The sequence below is a fragment of the Sinocyclocheilus anshuiensis genome, unplaced genomic scaffold (genome assembly GCF_001515605.1).
Source record: "Sinocyclocheilus anshuiensis isolate Anshui unplaced genomic scaffold, SAMN03320099.WGS_v1.1 scaffold2152, whole genome shotgun sequence".
Lineage (NCBI taxonomy): Eukaryota > Metazoa > Chordata > Actinopteri > Cypriniformes > Cyprinidae > Sinocyclocheilus > Sinocyclocheilus anshuiensis.
The window spans coordinates 92,915-111,714 of NW_015544253.1; the positions used below are offsets into that span (position 1 = coordinate 92,915).

At 37.5% G+C, this 18,800-nt stretch overlaps 2 protein-coding genes across 5 annotated transcripts in view; one reads left to right on the forward strand and one right to left on the reverse strand.

The window, feature by feature from the left end:
* Positions 1 to 2,150, forward strand: part of LOC107697984 (F-box/WD repeat-containing protein 5-like) — a 17,954-nt gene extending 15,804 nt beyond the window's left edge. The window contains exon 10 of the mRNA XM_016498889.1: positions 386 to 2,150. Coding sequence (XP_016354375.1) covers positions 386 to 638 — 253 coding nt within the window. The 3' untranslated portion in view covers positions 639 to 2,150. The remainder of the gene's footprint in view (positions 1 to 385) is intronic.
* Positions 2,151 to 2,210: 60 nt separating this feature from the next.
* The window catches only part of LOC107697985 (TNF receptor-associated factor 2-like), a 48,494-nt gene continuing 31,904 nt past the window's right edge, over positions 2,211 to 18,800 (reverse strand). For 2 of the 4 annotated variants that reach the window (XM_016498890.1, XM_016498894.1), the window contains exons 5-11: positions 16,171 to 16,332; positions 15,111 to 15,185; positions 14,836 to 14,910; positions 12,517 to 12,870; positions 9,479 to 9,656; positions 7,798 to 7,946; positions 7,043 to 7,622 (exon numbers count right to left, since the gene is read on the reverse strand). In XM_016498890.1, coding sequence (XP_016354376.1) covers positions 7,362 to 7,622; positions 7,798 to 7,946; positions 9,479 to 9,656; positions 12,517 to 12,870; positions 14,836 to 14,910; positions 15,111 to 15,185; positions 16,171 to 16,332 — 1,254 coding nt within the window. In that variant the 3' untranslated portion in view covers positions 7,043 to 7,361. Of the gene's footprint in view, positions 3,894 to 7,042; positions 7,623 to 7,643; positions 7,725 to 7,797; positions 7,947 to 9,478; positions 9,657 to 12,516; positions 12,871 to 14,835; positions 14,911 to 15,110; positions 15,186 to 16,170; positions 16,333 to 18,800 lie in introns of those variants that run through there. The other 2 variants (XM_016498891.1, XM_016498893.1) reach the window with 2 other exon arrangements.

The window sequence follows — 18,800 nt, forward strand, 5'->3', positions numbered from 1 at the left end:
AATAATGTTCTTTTTAGCAGCATCATATGACCCCTTTAATTTAAATGGATAATTTAAGTGATCCACAGAAATTAATTTGAGCTTCCCAATTTCGTCCACGTTTTTGTCACAGATGCTATCCAAATATCTCTCTCATACTTACGAGTTATCATGCATTTTAAAATCATGGCAGCATTCACAATATTGATTATTTTTATATCGTGAACAAAATAATATTGGGTCAAATGTAAATTGCCTTGCCTCACACAGACTAATACTACTAAATTATTTTTTGTACTCATCTGAACCATCATTAAATGCTTGACCAACAAAATATCAAAACTATTGAGTCATAATAACTGCCCAAGAAGTGTTAATTGTCTAATTTATGTAATTGTCTGTGTAGCGGTGCAGAGGACAAGCACGGTTACATCTGGGACCGGCACTACAACATCTGCCTGGCTCGCCTAAAACACGATGACGTGGTCAACTCTGTGGCCTTCAGCCCAGCAGACCAGGAGCTGCTGCTGTCTGCCAGCGACGACTCCACCATTAAAGTGTGGCGCTCGCCACGCATGGTGCGCCTCGCCGAGGCACCCCAGCACCCCCCTCGGGCTCGCAAACTACTCTCCTGCTTGGCCGCAGAAGTGCTAATCTGAATGGTAAACCCTGACCTGGACCCTGGCGGGCGTAACGCAAGAGGAAAACACCACAGAAGGACACTCCATGCGCAGAGGGACATGTGAGGTCAAGAAACTGAGGATTCCACAGTGGTCTCTATGAGAAGAACAAGGATACGTGCATTCTTGTGAGGCCCTTTTGCAGGATGTGCCGTGACCAACAGATAACCGGAAGATGAGAAGCAACAAAAGAAAATGGGCTCTTTGGAACTCTATACTGGTGAAAGATCGCTGATGTACATGAAAACGTAGGAGACGGACATTAAGAGGACGTGTGACTTCAAGAGCAAAGAACCAAGGATATTAAGGTCGCATTCATATATATATAAATTACGTGTGTAATTTGAAAGCCCATTTAACCCTGTCATAATGAATGAAGCACATCTGCACGTTTGTAATTTATGTAAGTATTTTGTTGGCACCTTTTTTATTAGATGTTATACAAGCAACCTGATGATCAGAACAAGGACATGGTCAAAGTATTTAAATCCTAACAGAGAAAAAGCTGCGTTCTGCTACAATTTTACAACACAATTATGTGTCACTGGTGTTTCATCTCTGTTCCGGTGTTATGTAGAGGAGAAGTTTGATTTAACTTCATTACAGAATGGCAATGCAGATGTTTACTCCTGAGCTACTCCATATAGCCTTTATTGAAATCAGTTGTATCCATTGTCCATATGGATTGTGTCATGCAGGTTTTAACGATCATACTATATTGAAAATGTAAAAATTCCAAAGAAATTCAAAGCCTTCTTGTTGAACTTTTAGTTTATAAAATCATTTGGTTTTAATAATGCACCAGTGCTGCACCTCTGTTATGGTGGCGTATTTATTTTAGATTTATCTAGTATGACATGTTTCAAGAGAATTTGTTTAGGTTGGACCATTAAAACTACCAAAAAGCTTAAGAAAAATAGCTCAAACACCGACCATTACGTTTGTGTAGGTGAGCTTTGTGACTTCTTAGCACTGAGATACTATGCAGCATCATAAGCATGGTTACCTCACCTCCAGCACTTCACCTTTCCGTGTCATGAGCTCACTCTGTTTACCAGCATTAAATATTCAGCAAAAGTGCTCATTTTTGTTATCTCAGATGTCATAAAAAAGTAACTAAAAAATGCTCCCCCATGCCTCACATACATGGTCTACATATGTGAAGCTCAGCTGTGATGTTACTCATGTATATGACTTTAATTTCATTTTGGTTCCTTAAGATTTTATGCACATCAAGTGATTTCAATTTGATCTCCTTGTAATAATGTAGTTTGGAGCATTTGTCTCTGTAGTTGTGATAACATCAGTTGTTTTATTTTTAACAGACCTGATTCCGTGTGACATTTGTTTGAGCTTGTGCATCTGATTTTCTCATCTGCCCTTTGGCTATTTGACATCAGTAGATTTTGTACTGTGGAATGTGTAAAATTTGTTTGGCCCATTAAACAATTTCTCTTTTACCACCAGATGCAGTGTGAATTTCGTAGTGTTTCTATATCCCACGTTTGTATTTTTACTCAAGACTAGGACTGGATTAAATATTCATAACTCTTTAGAGAACACATAAGCTGTTTATTGATGTTACAAATGGATATACAGCATTTCAAACAAATCATACAGCATTGCATATATAAGAATTATTAGATACTGAACCCGATGCACTGCTCATATGACAGGAAAAGAAACAAGCAACTTTGCCACACATTGTATTATAGCTCTCTAGTACTGTAAATTCATGCTAATAAAATAAAGTGTATATTAATATCTAAACAAATACTAAAAATACTCACCACTTGAATGATCTGCTATATAATTGATAGATAAAATACAAATCAGTAAATGACAGCTAAATGGTAAAGAATTTAATTTTAAAAAGTGTAACATTTATCAGATTTTTGATTATTTTTTTCTCTCTCGCTTTTCTCTTTTTCCTCTTTCCACCAAAACAACCATGTTTCTAATATTCCAAGTAACAAGTACTTGGAGTGTTATCTACCAGCAGCAGGATTTATACTGCATCTAATTCATCCTTTGACTCAGAAAACATGCTAACCTAGTGTATAATGATGTTACAGAAAAAATGCCGGTACCTTTTATAAGGGTTTGAAGCGGATTAAACATCTACATCTCTTATAATATGAAGCCATTTAATGCTCAAGCCCAAACAAAAAGAGCCGGACCCAAGATCAGATGATGTTTACAAATGGGCCAGTAATACAGTGAATCTATGCACTGGGTAGTCAAGATGTATTTTCAGTCCTGCTAAGGTTTCTGACTTTTTCTAAGTGAGATTGAAAATATTGCAGCCTCATGCACATGCTGTATCCAAGAGCTTCTTTAAAAGAACAAACAACACAATGATTCATTTCTATAAGCTGAATGATTCACACAGCTTCTCGAATAGGTTTCACAGGTTCTCTATTATTAAGCTAGTGAAGTTAGTAAAATAAAAGCAGACTGGTGACTTACATGTAGCTATTTATATACTTACACTATACTTCCAGCAAAAGTGTTCAAGCCCCTAAACATGTGTTTAAAGATGCATTTAGCATCCTGATGACATCCCATATTTAACAACATGAAAAAAACTGCTACAAGTACAGTATATCCATAAAATAACCAAACCTTAATGTCACGGAACATATAAGTCATATTTCTGTATTGCATACAATACTAAAAGAAGGTATAGTTAAAATATTAAAATATAATGTGTACTAATGTGTATTATATAAATATGTATTATAATAAATATTGTGTTTTAAATATTGAGTTATATTGAGTGTGGAAGTCTGTTTGAGCACAGCCACTCCACACATGCACATAATAATATTGCTATAATTTAATTTATATGTCTCCAAATAAATCAATATATAAATATAATGTTATTATCATTTATATTATTATTTATATTATATCATATTTAAATTGTTTGGCTTCCGCAGCGGAGATATAATAATAATAATAATAATAATAATAATATCATCAATTATTATTATTATGAGTAATTCCAGTGCTTTATAAGCCGGTGAGGTCGACTATGGCTTTAATAAATATGGTGTCATCTCTCAGATATGAGCTTTTGCCTGCCAGCTTGGCTAGAGGGCAGAATAGAGGACAACCACTGGCTATGTTCATCTCACTGATGGGTCTCTGGAAGGATGTGGAGCTCACGTCAGGCCTAAAAGCATCAATGATGTGCTCTCTGTTGTTCTGGTCCAACAACATCAATGTCACCTGGAAGGAAAGAACAGGAGAGTGCCAGGAATTACAATCCATGTGATGCCAAGCTCATGTTCTGAAAGCCTGTTTCACACTGGATTGCGTAAGCAGTAAGCAGAGTGAAGGCAGCACAGGAGCAGTTTGCATGCAGAGCAGGAGCAGCACGCATTCACACTGACAGCTGAACTGCAGTGTACTGCAAATACAGAGGAGTATCTTCCATTGGGTTTTTCAGGTGTTCTCCTCTGACCACGTGCTTTTATTGATGGGCAGCATATTTTGCTGTGATGCGAACGTGTTCCCTTCCTACTGTCCCGCACACATATGCATATAACATGCTGTGTATATGTAGTTTACATGAGAAAAGTCATCTTTACGTTATAAAAGTTTTAATCCTTTAAAACAGGCCATTGAAGTTTGGTCAAAAACTCCTGCCAATGATGAGTTTTCATGCATTTTAATTTTGTTTTTTGTTTTTTATTCACAGCGCTGAATGTCATATGGTGATTGAGAAACACGGAACACCTCACTTATTTGATTTTATGGTGAATTTGTTAGTTTTCATGGCAACTGAGGTCTATTTTAACCAAGAACAATGCACTGTGGCTTTAATTCAGTGTGAGTGGTGCAGCAAAGACGATCACAGCACTGCCACTTCTGCTTTGCTCCTGCTACGCCGGCTTTGCATGCGGTGTAAATGCTCTAACCTGTTAAAATAGGTGCAGAAAAAATATGCGCTGCTTATGCTCCGCTTATGCATGTGGTGTGAAACAGGCCTAAAAGTAGGGCTGCGAAATCGATAAATCGATGCATCGCAAATCGAGAAATGATTCTGCATTGATTCTGAGATTTTCTGAAGGCATCGCGATTCTCTCTTGAATCGATTCTGAGCTTAGTTTTTAACAGCAGATGGCACTGCGTGCTTTAGAAATAGCCGTATTCTGCTTGCTTCCAGTTCCTTACACACGCACCACTTGCACCTACAATAATCATTCATAAAGTTCGAAAAGGTTGAAGCGAATTACAAGGATGTTCACACAGTGGGCTGTTTACATTAATCTCACATCATAAAAGCATAAAAGCCAATGTGCAAGTACATTTAACCACTTACATTACTCAGCCGAACGCACAAGCACTCTTCTTCGTGAGTGGTTAAAAACTAGCCTAGAGTGCCATCTCCTTTTAAAAACTAAGCTCAGAATCGATTCGAGAGAGAATCACGATGCATTCCAAAATCTCCGAATCGAATCCACGAATCGCGATGCATTGATTTATTGTCCCAGCCCTACCTAAAAGATGATGTAGTTAGACACTTCGCATACTTGCTATAAAAATAATTGTAAATTAAGCACAATTACAAGTAACTAACAATAAACCAAACCCTACAGCAAGTACATGGCCATAGCTACTGCCCCTTCCAGTGTCCTGTGGAAACCTCCTGCGCACCTACTTTTTGGCGCAGGCCAGGGCTTACCACAAAAAGACCAGCTACTGCTGCTATGGCACTACCCACTCAGTAAGACTGGATAACACTGGGAAAATGTACCCGTACTACTGGGAACAGGGACGTTGTGGAAGTCCCATACGAACACATATGAACAACTCTTGAATCGATTCTGAGCTTAGTTTTTAACAGCAGATGGCACTGCGTGCTTTAGAAATAGCCGTATTCTGCTTGCTTCCAGTTCCTTACACACGCACCACTTGCACCTACAATAATCATTCATAAAGTTCGAAAAGGTTGAAGCGAATTACAAGGATGTTCACACAGTGGGCTGTTTACATTAATCTCACATCATAAAAGCATAAAAGCCAATGTGCAAGTACATTTAACCACTTACATTACTCAGCCGAACGCACAAGCACTCTTCTTCGTGAGTGGTTAAAAACTAGCCTAGAGTGCCATCTCCTTTTAAAAACTAAGCTCAGAATCGATTCGAGAGAGAATCACGATGCATTCCAAAATCTCCGAATCGAATCCACGAATCGCGATGCATTGATTTATTGTCCCAGCCCTACCTAAAAGATGATGTAGTTAGACACTTCGCATACTTGCTATAAAAATAATTGTAAATTAAGCACAATTACAAGTAACTAACAATAAGACTGGATAACACTGGGAAAATGTACCCGTACTACTGGGAACAGGGACGTTGTGGAAGTCCCATACGTACACATATGAACAACTGTTTAAGCGCATATGGAAGATTAGAGGTGATTGTAACCCTCTTGGAAAATAAAAGGAAGTCTGCCGGGGAAACACGGGCTCTGAGGCTACACCGTGGACTTTACACATATGGGATCCACTTAGGTCTCTACATATTCCAAAATCTCCGAATCGAATCCACGAATCGCGATGCATTGATTTATTGTCCCAGCCCTACCTAAAAGATGATGTAGTTAGACACTTCGCATACTTGCTATAAAAATAATTGTAAATTAAGCACAATTACAAGTAACTAACAATAAACCAAACCCTACAGCAAGTACATGTAGTTAAAATTACATGTAGTGTAAATAATATTTCTGCTTAAGTGTAGGCCTACCCTGTAGCAACATCACCCTAAAATGGTAACGTCTCGTTATGTTACGTAATGGTAACCCTCGTTCCCTGAAGGAGGGAACGGAGACGTCACGTCCCGTCCCATCGCCACGGTTGCTGTACTCTGCCACGTCTGGCTGTCGAGGGGATGGAGGAGCTCGACAGGGTCTACAATATGGACTCTCTGGAGTGGTTTTAGCAAGCCGACCCAAAGCCGGGGCCTCTCAGTGCTTCTACCCGTTTGAGGTGAGAACACAGGAGGATACCGGCTCCACACGATGGCTATAGAATCTAGCGAACGTGTTAGGGGTCGCCCAGCCCGCAGATCTACAGATATCCGCCAGCGAGGCGCCACGAGCCAGCGCCCAGGAGGATGCAACACTTCTAGTTGAGTGAGCTCGTCTCACGGATTCATCGAGTGAGGGCCTGGCGCCGGATGCTCTGCCACGTCTGGCTGTCGAGGGGATGGAGGAGCTCGACAGGGTCTACAATATGGACTCTCTGGAGTGGTTTTAGCAAGCCGACCCAAAGCCGGGGCCTCTCAGTGCTTCTACCCGTTTGAGGTGAGAACACAGGAGGATACCGGCTCCACACGAAGGCTATAGAATCTAGCGAACGTGTTACTTTTCTGTGGCGCCTGTGGCGCAGAAGGATCGACACATGGAAGTACGCGTCCTTCAGGTCGATCACTGCAAACCAATCTTGGGGACGGATGCACCTGAAGATGCACTTCTGCGTGAGCATCTTGAACGGGAGCTTGTGAAGGGCCCGGTTCAAGATGCGCAGATCCAAGATTGGTCTCAGCCCACTGCCTTTTTTGGGCACAATGAAGTAAGGGCTGAAAAACCCCATCCTCATATCGGCTGGAGGGACCAGCTCTATCACATCCTTCGCCAGTAAGACTGCGATCTCTACACACAAGACAGGGGCATCTGCTGCCTTCACCGAAGTAAAGTGGACGCCCCTAAACTTGGGAGGGCGCTGGGCGAAATGAATCGCATAGCTGAGTCTGATGGTCTGACAGCAATCGACATCTGATCGTCAGGGGAGGGCCGAAAGATACAAGTGGTGCCCCCCGGGAGAGTCCAGCCTGTTCTCTCGGCGGCTCCACTGGCTGCGAAGTGCCGGCGGAAGGAGGAGCCCTCGGAGATTGGTTCCTCGGAGGGGAATTCCTCACAGTCACCGTAAGACCAGTCCGGACGCTGCCAGAGGTAGCACAACATTCAGTCCCTGCTATAAAAGTCTGCAACTCTGCATCAAAACAACACAAGTGGTACTGTGATGCTTTAGTCAGTATCACATCACTAAATAAAAGACGAAAAGGAAAGAGTAAGTAAAAGCCCAAAAGAGAAAGTAAAATAGTATCAGATCATTTACCTTCTGGCTAAAGGGCCACTTCAGCAATGCATCATATTTGCCCCTCATGACCACAAAGAATAGAGAAAGATGAGTGCCCCGGCCTGTGCCGTCACCGTTCAGGTAGAGTCTCAGACACATCTTATACCCATATTTACTGGAGTAGAACGCTAGAAAAAAGAAGAAAAATGGTAAAAGCAGGGTCAAACATTTTTTTTCAGGGAAAAAATATTACTAAAGGTGACTAAAATGCTAATATGCTACTAAAATCAGCTTTGAACACTGAATGTGAAGAAATCATTCCCAACAACTCAAAGCCTCTCAAATATTTAAAACTGCTTCTCAGATTGTTAATTAGTTTTAATTAACAGATTGAACTGAACTTTACTTTGACAAAAGACAAATAACATTGAGATTTTATTATATAAAATATAATGATATAATAAAAACAATTATATAAATTATACCAAGATTAATTTAAATTAATTGATATAATTGAAATGATTTAATTGGTATAATTATGTCACTTATATCAAGTTATCAAGTGTGCGTGTGTTTATACACACACACACGTTGAAAAGTTTGAGGTGGGTAATATTCTCAAAAATCTACTTGAAACAATAATATTGCAAAATATTACTACAACTTAAAATAGCTGTTTTTATTTTGATATATTAAAATGTAATTTATTTTTGATGGCAAAGCTGAATTTTCAGCAGCCATTTCTCCAGTCTTCAGTGTCACAAGACCCTTCAGAAATTATTCTAATATGCTGATGCGAGGCTCAAGTAACAAATCATATTATTAGCAATGTTGAAATAGTGCTGTGCTGCTTAATATTATTGTGGAAACTCTGATGCATCTTTTTCAACATTTTAAACTGCGCGCAACATTATAAATGTTGTAATTTTGTATTTCTTACAACAACAAAAAAATCCCCCAACTTTTTCAGATGATAGTAAGCAGAATGTCTACGTTTTTCAGTAAATGTTAGATTGTCTAGAGAGACCACAGGGCTCTTGAATGACACTACAAAAGTGAAAGTGAGCAGTTCTGGAAATAGAGGGAAGATACAAATGTCATAAAAGGACCATGACTAGTCTAGTACAGTGGTTCTCAAACCTCTCCATGAAGTACCCCCAGCACTGCACATTTTGTATGTCTCCCTATATCTGGCACACCCACTTCAGGTCATGCAGTCTCCACTAATGAGCTGATGAGTTTAATCAGGTGTGATAGATGAGGGAGACATACAAAATGTGCAGGGCTGGGGTACTCCAGGACAGGTTTGAGAACCACTGGTCTAGTACATAAACAGCCTTCACATAAGCTTGAAAAATGTCCAAGTCAGGGCATTGTACCACAAAGGGTCAAGGCCCTCAGAATGAAACCCGACAAGTTGTACTTTCAATTTACAAAATGCAAAGTATTTTGTATTGACCCTAGAACATTCTCAGGACACAAGTTAAGTTCAATCATCAGCATGTGATAACAGTGTTGAAAATAATATTCAATTATATTATTATATCGATTATTTTCATATAATCCCCCTTGGTCATAAAAATAAATAAATATTTACAATAACATAGAAATATTAAAATACCAATAATAAACAGACTCGACTAAATGCAGGAGATGCTGTCAATCAAGCTTAACCTTGTATTGAACCTGCAACAGTCCTTTAATTTGATCTTAGCCTTACCAGGTGAGAACATGGCAGGTGCCCGGCCCCCCACTGCGTCTTGTCTGCGACGAGAGAAGTCTGCAATTTTCCAAATGAAAACTCCATCGTATGTACAAAACTGCAGCTCCCGCAAGGACTGCTCTGATTCTGCTAACTGAAGATCTCGCATCGTTAAAGTCTGTTCTAGCTGTCGTACCTTTAAGAGTCACCAAACACAAACGAGAAACATGGTTAAGAAACTGCCAAACAGCTGTTTGTTGTAATAATGTAATTAGATTACTACAACATTGTTGTAATAATGTAATTAGATACTAACAATTAAAGAATATAAATACACAATCCTTTATTCTGTGTGTCTTAGGCTGCGTTTACACTGCAAGTCTTAATGCACAGATCCGATCTTTTGACCATATCCGATTTTTTGGCACGTCTGTTTACATTCACTTTAGACACGACTGGTATCCGATATCGGTGTTTACATTAATTCCCACCCAAAAGGATTGTCTGCAGTGATCGCTTTACTATGCACATGGTAGACCCTCGGGTTTTAAATGGCCGTTAAAATTATTTATATAATTCACGTCGAATTGTCATTATTATTTGCCAGCATGGACAAGGCTGTCATGGATGTTTTGCAGCACAAAATCTGACTGAACGGATAAAGACTGGAAAATAACGGTAATTTTAATTTGTTAGACTATTTTATCTACAGCTCGTTAGAGGTAGAATTCTTTAGTGAAATAAAGATGATATTTATTGAAATTAATTCGAAGGAGAGTGAGAGAGAGAGAGAGAGAGAGAGAACGAACGAACGAACGCATGCACACGTGCAAGCGAGCGATTGTGAAGCATTGCAAACAAGCTTGTTGGTTTAATTACAAAAACTGCCAAGTTATCACCTCATTGCTGAGAAATATATGTAGCTTTTAGCTGTTGTATTTTCAAAATTCACGGGGCGGGGGTTGAAAACCAGCTCCTGAATGTGCAATTTCTTACCTATAAAAAGTTTCCATCTCAATAAAATGTGAGCGCATACAGCACGCCGGCATTAAAACGCCATTAAAAATCTTTATGAGCAAACGTGTCGCCCTCGCATTGGGAGTTCTGTGGAGAATCGGATATGTGTGTTTAGACGTAGGTCGGATGTCCAGATATCAGATGTGTATCCGATTAAAATCCACATTTGGAAGTGGCTCAGATCGGATGCAAAAAAAATCAGATCTTGTGCGGGTTTTTGTGTTTACACGTGTGCAACAAATTCCGATCTGTGTCAGATGTGAGCGAAAGATCGGATTTTTTGTGCCTGTTTAAACACAGCCATTGATTTAAGAAAGTTTGCGACACTGGTATCGACAAATTATCTTTGGTTCAGTGGTGTCTATGGTTCTATGATAATTACCATACACCATATAATAATCTATAAGTAATCCACACGACTCCAGTCCATCAATTAACATCTTGTGGAATGAAAAGCTGTGTATTTGTAATAAACAAATTCATTACCAAGGTGTTTTTAACTTTAAACCATTGCTTCCGGCTAAAATACGAGAATATTCTATCCATATTTTTGTGAACAAGTCATCTCTTCTAAATCAGGAAATTTATAAGCACAAAAAAGCTCAAAATAAGTATGTCTGTGGATTTTGATGTGAGAGGACAACAGGGAATTTGTTTCTTACACTTACAGATTTGTTTCTTACAAACAAGCAGCCTTTCACATTACATTTGGTGGTATACGTAGGACAATAACTGATTGACTGGATTACTTGAGGTCATTTGGACTCTTATTCTGACAACACCCATTCACTGCAAAGGATCCACTCACTGGTGAACAAGTGATGTAAAGCTAAATTTCGCAAAATCTGTTCCGACGAAGCAACAAACTCATCTACAACTTGGATGGCCTAAGGGTGAGTATGTTTTCAGCAAATTTTCATTGTTGGTTGAACTTTACCTTTAAAAGGGCAATTTCTGTCATCATTTCATCTTAATTTTTGGTTAAACTACTCTTTTAACTCAATAATCAACTTATCAGTTATTAGAAAGTCTTGAATGGTCTCCACTTTATATCCCATGTGAATGAAGACTCATGGCAGAGACAGCGAAGGCTCTTCTGCTGGAGGAGGAAAAACACGCGCTCGTGTTTCACAAATCAAAGCAAATCTTGCTAACAACTGTTTTATAGTAGCTTTTTAAAAAAATACAAACTGACTTTCAAAGCTATTAAATCAGAAGGATGGTTTACCCAAAAATGAAAATGTATATCGTAAAACGTCGTCATTTACACACCCCCATGCTGTTCCAAACCTGTATGACTTAGTTCTTTCCATGGAACATGCAGAGCTGTGTCCTGCCCGAATGTACCGCACCAACGCTTAAGGGAAAAATACCATTAGGGGTATAGTGTGCGCTTAAAGCAACAATTTTGTAGCTTTTTACCTGTAAAAGTTTCATAGTAGTACCTTAAGGATACATATTACTAATGTAAGGCACCAATATGCACCTTTTAGGTACATCTGTTGCACATTTATCTAAAAGGGATGTTTGAATATTCAAGATTTATTTTAAAAAACAAGGCATTTAAAAAGATTTTCAGTGAATGATTTAAATTTCAGTCAGTTACTCGTATCATAGTTTCAGAAGTCGTATAGACCACTTAGCACTGTATATTGCTTTTTGTTATTTTTGGAGATCTGCCCCCCTTCATTTTATTATACTGAAAGTTCTCCAGAATTTCTTATTTTGTGTTCCATGGAAGAAAAAAAAAGCATACATTGTTTGGTACTACATTGGGGAGAGTAAAAGATGACAGACAAATTTGTGTAAACTATCCCCTGAAGTAAAATGTTACACCAGCATATCCTAAAACAAGATCGGTCAATACGTCATAATGTGTTACCTGCTAGGTGAGAGCCTCGCATCATGCTCTGACACATAGCAGAGCATCAAAACCATCTCTGCGGTCCGAAAGAAAAAAAAATCCTATAAATCCAATTTAGCGAGCGTTTTATCTGAACTATTTAAGTGTATAATTTTCTGCAAAGTGTGCATAGTACCTTGTTTGACAAGTTCTCTATCTTTTCCTGATCTAACCGATGTTGACGAGATAGTGCCTCCAGGGTGAGGGCCGAGCGCTCCACCTCCCTGTTCAACACACACACTATGTTCTCCAAAGCTGTGACTTTCTGCTGTACACCAGGACCGACTCCTCTTGGTGCATTATGGCCAGCAGCATGAGCCCCCACTGGAGATGCGTCTTCAGGTCCGCGATACAATCCCAGTCCGGAATCTTCCTGCAACTCTCCAGCACCCTCGGCCCGCAGGCGCACAGAGGACAGCACGGCTAGCATGAGATGCAAATGTTCCGTCATGCTGGTCTGCTCATGCTCCTGCTGCTTACCATTGTCAACCTATGCAAAAATATTTATATTAGTACTACATTAAAAAGGGCTGCATAACATTATGTAAAAGCATTTCCTTGATATTAAAATTATTTATTAATTTATGTTGAAAAATGTCCTGTGGTTACCAAGAGAAAGAAAGGGTTAAACACATAATTGAAGCAAGACACTATTAGCACACAATTCTCACGATTAACTAGTTGCTTATTAGCATGCCTTCTTGAAAATCAAATGATTTTAGTTGTTATATAATAATTAAATGCTTTTGTTAATGTTGCTGCTATTGAGGTGTGATTCGGGTAAGAATTGGGGGCAGGTTTGGTTGTATGGGTAGGTTTATGGGTCAACAGTGTATGGGGATCAATTTGATTACTATAAGGGAAAATGGTTCAATCTGTTTATACTACATTGTTTCGATAAATGAACAAGAATTTTCTGATTTGTTTTCTTCTGTTAATGTATGATTCAAGGAATACTAACATAAATGTTGAGGCAATAAAAAACATAAGGCACTCAAATTACAATATGTTTTATGTCTTTAGCAAGCATTTAGTTAAACTTAAATAACCACCCTTCACACAAATGTTGTTACAGCAGCTAAAAGTCCAATGGCCATAAAGGTACTGAATGATTAGTGAATATTTATAAACATTTACAAATAGACTGGGTACTGCAAACTGGGTACTGCAAACATTTATTAATAAATGATTTGTAAAGATGTGTAAATAGTAGAAGTCTACACAACAAACGAAGACCCAATATATGACCTTTACAGACTTTAATTATGAGTTAACAAGTATTATATTAAAACAAATAGTTTGTGAAGTGCTAAAAATTACTAATTAAGCTATTTTTTCACAACATTTATAAATGTAAAAAAAAGAGCATTAGGTAATATGTAAACTGAAGTTGAATGACATTTCTTAGCATTCAAAAGTACATTAAAAATAAGCTTGTAATCGTATAATTTCTGTTAAAATCATTTGTAGATTTTTAAAAAGTGCATGATCATAAGAATTGAGCATTTCATGATATTTGGAAGCATTTTAATTTACATTAAATAATGATATGTTAATCATTAGGTCATGTTTAACAAGTTCTTTAGTAAACAATAACAAGCACATTAGCCCCTGTCACACATACAGTCTTTACTGGTAAATTACTGCTAAATTACCATTAAGAGATAATGGACCTTTTCAAAAATACCTGTAAATTCGTTCTGGCAATTTACCGGTATGAGAAGTTGTAACATTACCAGTAAATTACCGGTAATCTGCAGTGTGAATGCAGAATGAAGATTACTGGTATGAGCACATTTGAGTTCAGAACACGGTGACGTAAGACGTCTACTCTGGACCAATTCAGAGCCATTGAAATTCTAAATTCAATCATAACATTCTGATGATTTATTTACTCCGTGCTGTGTAGTCCAGTCTAATATCTCTGGCAGTGTTCGAATTGTGTCAAAGCTCCCTCACCAGACCCTCCCCGCCCCCACCTTACTTAGTTTTTTTCATCTGTAAAGTATTTCCCCAAATGATTCACCAGCCTTTGCAAGTACACAAATTACAGTACTGCATACATTTAATACCTAGCAATGTCATTGAGTTTGGGACTTTTCTAACCCACAATCCAGACTATTTAATTAGTTTGGTTCTATTTTAGAAAAGCATGGGAAAGCAAAGCGTGAACTGAAAGACTCAAACAGATGCCATAGTTCTAAGTATTGTGACCAAATTATTTCAAGGCTTTTGAAACTTATGAAGCATTTCAGAACAGCTAACAGAGAGTAACAAAACACCACAAATGAAATAAAATACTTTCTGATGGCCAACACTACAACACTACAACACTAATAACTCCGAAATGCTTGACATTTTTTCTATGCTCCAAAAAGGCAGTAGATCTCCTTTGAACAATAATTTCTTGAACAGCCTCAATTCTATTCTGAACTTATGAGAAACAAATACACACCACTGCCCTGCAGCCAATTTCACTGAACTGGCACGCCGACTTAGACTTTGCACAAGACTTGATGTGCTCTTGAAACTGAAAAAAGAGAAGGGAAAATCAGAGAAAAAAGTCAACACACGAGCATGACAACAAATAATTAGAAGCATTGTGTGAATAATCATTAAAAAAAAAAAACGTTTTAGAGGCTAATATATATTTAACAGAGTGTTTACATTCATACTGACAAATACTGTAATTCAAGCAGAACCAATAAATGGCTGAGAACGCAGACCAACCTTCTCTCTGGGGATTTTCTTTTTACCACAGTCTTTGCATTGCATGGGGAATTTCTGACATATTTCGTCATGGGCCTGTGACACAAAAGTGTAATGTAGGAAGGAGAATCAGCAAAGATAATATGATATCAACAACTATTTTGCTCACTCTTTGTGCTTCAACCCCTATGCATTTCATTTACATTTCATTTGCATTTTCATTTCCTCTGATTCTTTTATCATTAATAATTATTATTATTATAATCACAATATAGTTATTTTATCTTTGTTAATAAAAAGAACAAAGATACATTCACAATTAGAAACATTCAAATAAGAAATAATACAGAAACCAAATATTCAAATGTAAAAATTACTACATAGTCTTAGTGTATCAATTATAAATAAACTGATTATTATTAAAACTACAAAAGTTACTCAGTCAAGATCAGCAAGTGATTCTCTCTTTTCTTTTGTTGTTTGGTAAACATTAATGACACAGACAGCACCAGGTTTATTATATTAAGACCTAATGCACGGACCTAATATAATGTTACACATCAGATCCCCCCCAACTATGTTTACATGAATACTCACCAACAGACAGATATTTTTAAATAATTTCTGTATGTCTGACCGTTCAAGTGCAATACGTCGCTAAAGAGAACTGAATTCGGGAACGCATGCCGAGAGGTGGCTTTTTGTGCAGGTGCTTCAGCTGTGTGCCAGACAGCGCAAATAATGCATTGAGATCTTTTTCATGGCTTATTGCCATCCCGTACTTTATTTTCTCATTTATGCATGTTCTTTTTGTGAAAACTGAAATGGAAATATTAGATGGAAGTGCTTTGTTTTTTAATAACAGGGGTACTTTAATTACAATTAAACAGTACTTTAATATGTATGATAGGTCTATTTAAGAACATTTTTCAAGAATTTATTCTTTTATTTTCACATCAATATGTGGAGTAACAGTTATACTCCACAGCTCTAGTTAACACAGCAAACATTAAATGCACACAAACTACAGAATAAATCAGTAGTAAACTTAAAGATAGGTCACTTCTAGGATGTGGATTACCTTAATTTCTTTGAAGTTGAATGTGACCTTGCAGTATTTGCAGTTCAGGGTTCTGGCCTCGCATTCCCGCTCATTGTGGCGGTCTTTCTCACTGACCAAGATGAGTGCTTGACATGCTTCACATTTTACACGTTCAAAGTCACAACGACCTTCATGCTGACCCTAGTGAAGAAAAGAAGTATCTGTTAAGAATGTCTATCTTAAATGCTATGTTGAAAGGAAAAGTACCACATTGTTGTGTATGAGTCAACTCTTAAATTGTGCCCCATTCAATATTATCTTGAGAATATGAATAGCTTTTTATAGCTAGCTGTTGTTCATGCCCTTTATTCCCATGAGATGCATTTCCTGTTTTTAAGTTACTAAATGATCACAAGACATAACTGGCTGAAAGTACATAATGACCTTGTGGACAAGACAGTCACAAGACAGAACAAATGCATCTGCACAAGAATTTATACTAATTTGCATTTTCAGAATTCTGAGATGTAGGGAGAATTGGGGTAAACTGCAACACAAGGGGTAATTCATCCAAAAATAACAATTCTTTAATTGTTTACCCACATTTATGTTGTTCCAAACCCGCATTACTGACTGAATAGGAGAAATTAAAATTAAAATTAAGTACTAGTTAATCTTTTTCAAATTTAAGTTAATGTATGGCTATACATAACATAGTGTATATGCTTTATTTTCTATTAATTTGTTTTAGATGAACATTTAAGTAACAAGAAGAAAAGCCGCAGCTATTACAGAAAAACCAATATAAAGTTTTACAATTTACGTATAGTTATGTACAGTTATGTAGTTCACTACATCTTTATAGGTCATCTTCCACTGGTGTGTCTTTGTGCAAATGTAATGCTAGAGCTAAGGCCAATTCACACTACACTGACAGACGACCAAGTACATACATCGCTTCTCAGACATTCCAAAACCTGACAAACACCGATTCAACATATTCAATCAGTGAAAATAAGCGTCGACCAACATACAGGGGTAACACACTGATCAGACAAAACCTGACAAATGTGTATGTTGCAATTTGTCTGCATCTGTCAGTGCAGTGTGAATTGGTCTTTAAACAGGAAGGGTGTGGGAAATATAATGGCAGTTATATCTGTTACTCAGAAAAAAAAAAAAAAAAAAGAGATCAGAATCAAGTAAGTCAGTCATTACACCAGTTTATCAATCTATACATCAAAGAAACAATCTGAGATAAATATTCTAAGAACATGGTCAGACTTTAGGGGAATTTCTTGCTTCATTTCTTTAATTACCATGTGTTCACACCAGATGAATCAACACTGACTCAATCTGACTTAATGACTTAACATTCAACACTGACTTAATCACTAAACACAAGGGAAAAATGTGGGTCGTACCAATGCTTTTACCAGCCAAATGGAAGTAAAAAACCAAGTTAAACTTGAAAAGGTTTCAGGTTTTCAGAAACAAGACTGAAAGTCAGAATGGAAACTTGGCAAGAGTTTTTGTCAGCAATCAAAATATCTAGGTTCACAGATTATAAATAACTTTAAGCATTACTCTCATCTTACACAATCACATACACTTATAGCACTATATAACCATCAGCTCTCTGAATGCCTTAAACTACTCAATAAATCTTTATTTTTTTTAATTCTGAAAACAGTTCACCAAATATACAAAACCCTTTTTCAATACAAAAAAGCCTTCCAAGCTTAACATTTTAAAATAAACTAAATTATTTCCATTATCATTACACAGAAGGGTAAAAGGTAGTGGTCGACCAATTATATCGGCTGACATTTTTTGACAGCCGATGTCAATATCTTGGAAAGCAGGGTGGCCGATGGCCAATATAAAGCCGATATAATTGTATTTATTTTAATTAATATTTAAGAAATATGAAATCATTTGAAAATTGATTAAATTAATTTGTAAAATAAACATACTTATACTTTAGATGACAAAGTATTTAATAAAAATATAATTAAAAAGGAAGTAAACTGTAACCAACAGAGCACTCAGTATTCTGGGAAGTTTATGTGCATTTGGGAATCATATGTTTTCAAATAAAGCCATGGTAACACTCATTTTACATACAGCACACAGTAAAAATGACATTAATATGACAGTGGGCAAATACATAAAGCGCAGCATAATTTGAAATCACGAATTTAATGTTTAAAGCATTCAATTTGCACGGACCGAAAGTCACGCAGAGAACACGCGATCATGCAGGTCACATGCACACTTCACAAGATCTCACAACTGGATTCGACTAAGTTTGCAAGGTTTGTGAAATTAAATTGTCATTAGCCATTCAAAGATTTGTTTAAAGGGGTCATATGATGCTTTTTTAAAGATCATTATTTTGTGTATTTGGTGTAACAGAATATGTTGACATGCTTTCTCTCGCTCTCTCTCGCTCTCGCTCTCCCGCTCTCTCTCTCGCTCTCCCTCTCTCGCTCTCTCTCTCTTTCTCTCGCACACACACACTCTCGCTCTCTCCCTCCCTCGCTCTCTCTCTCGCTCTCTCTCTCTTTCTCTCGCACACACACACACACCATGCGCAAAACTCAGCATTTGAACAGTCAATAGCAAATACTTAAACTAATAACAAAACAGTAGCTGATTCAGAAGTG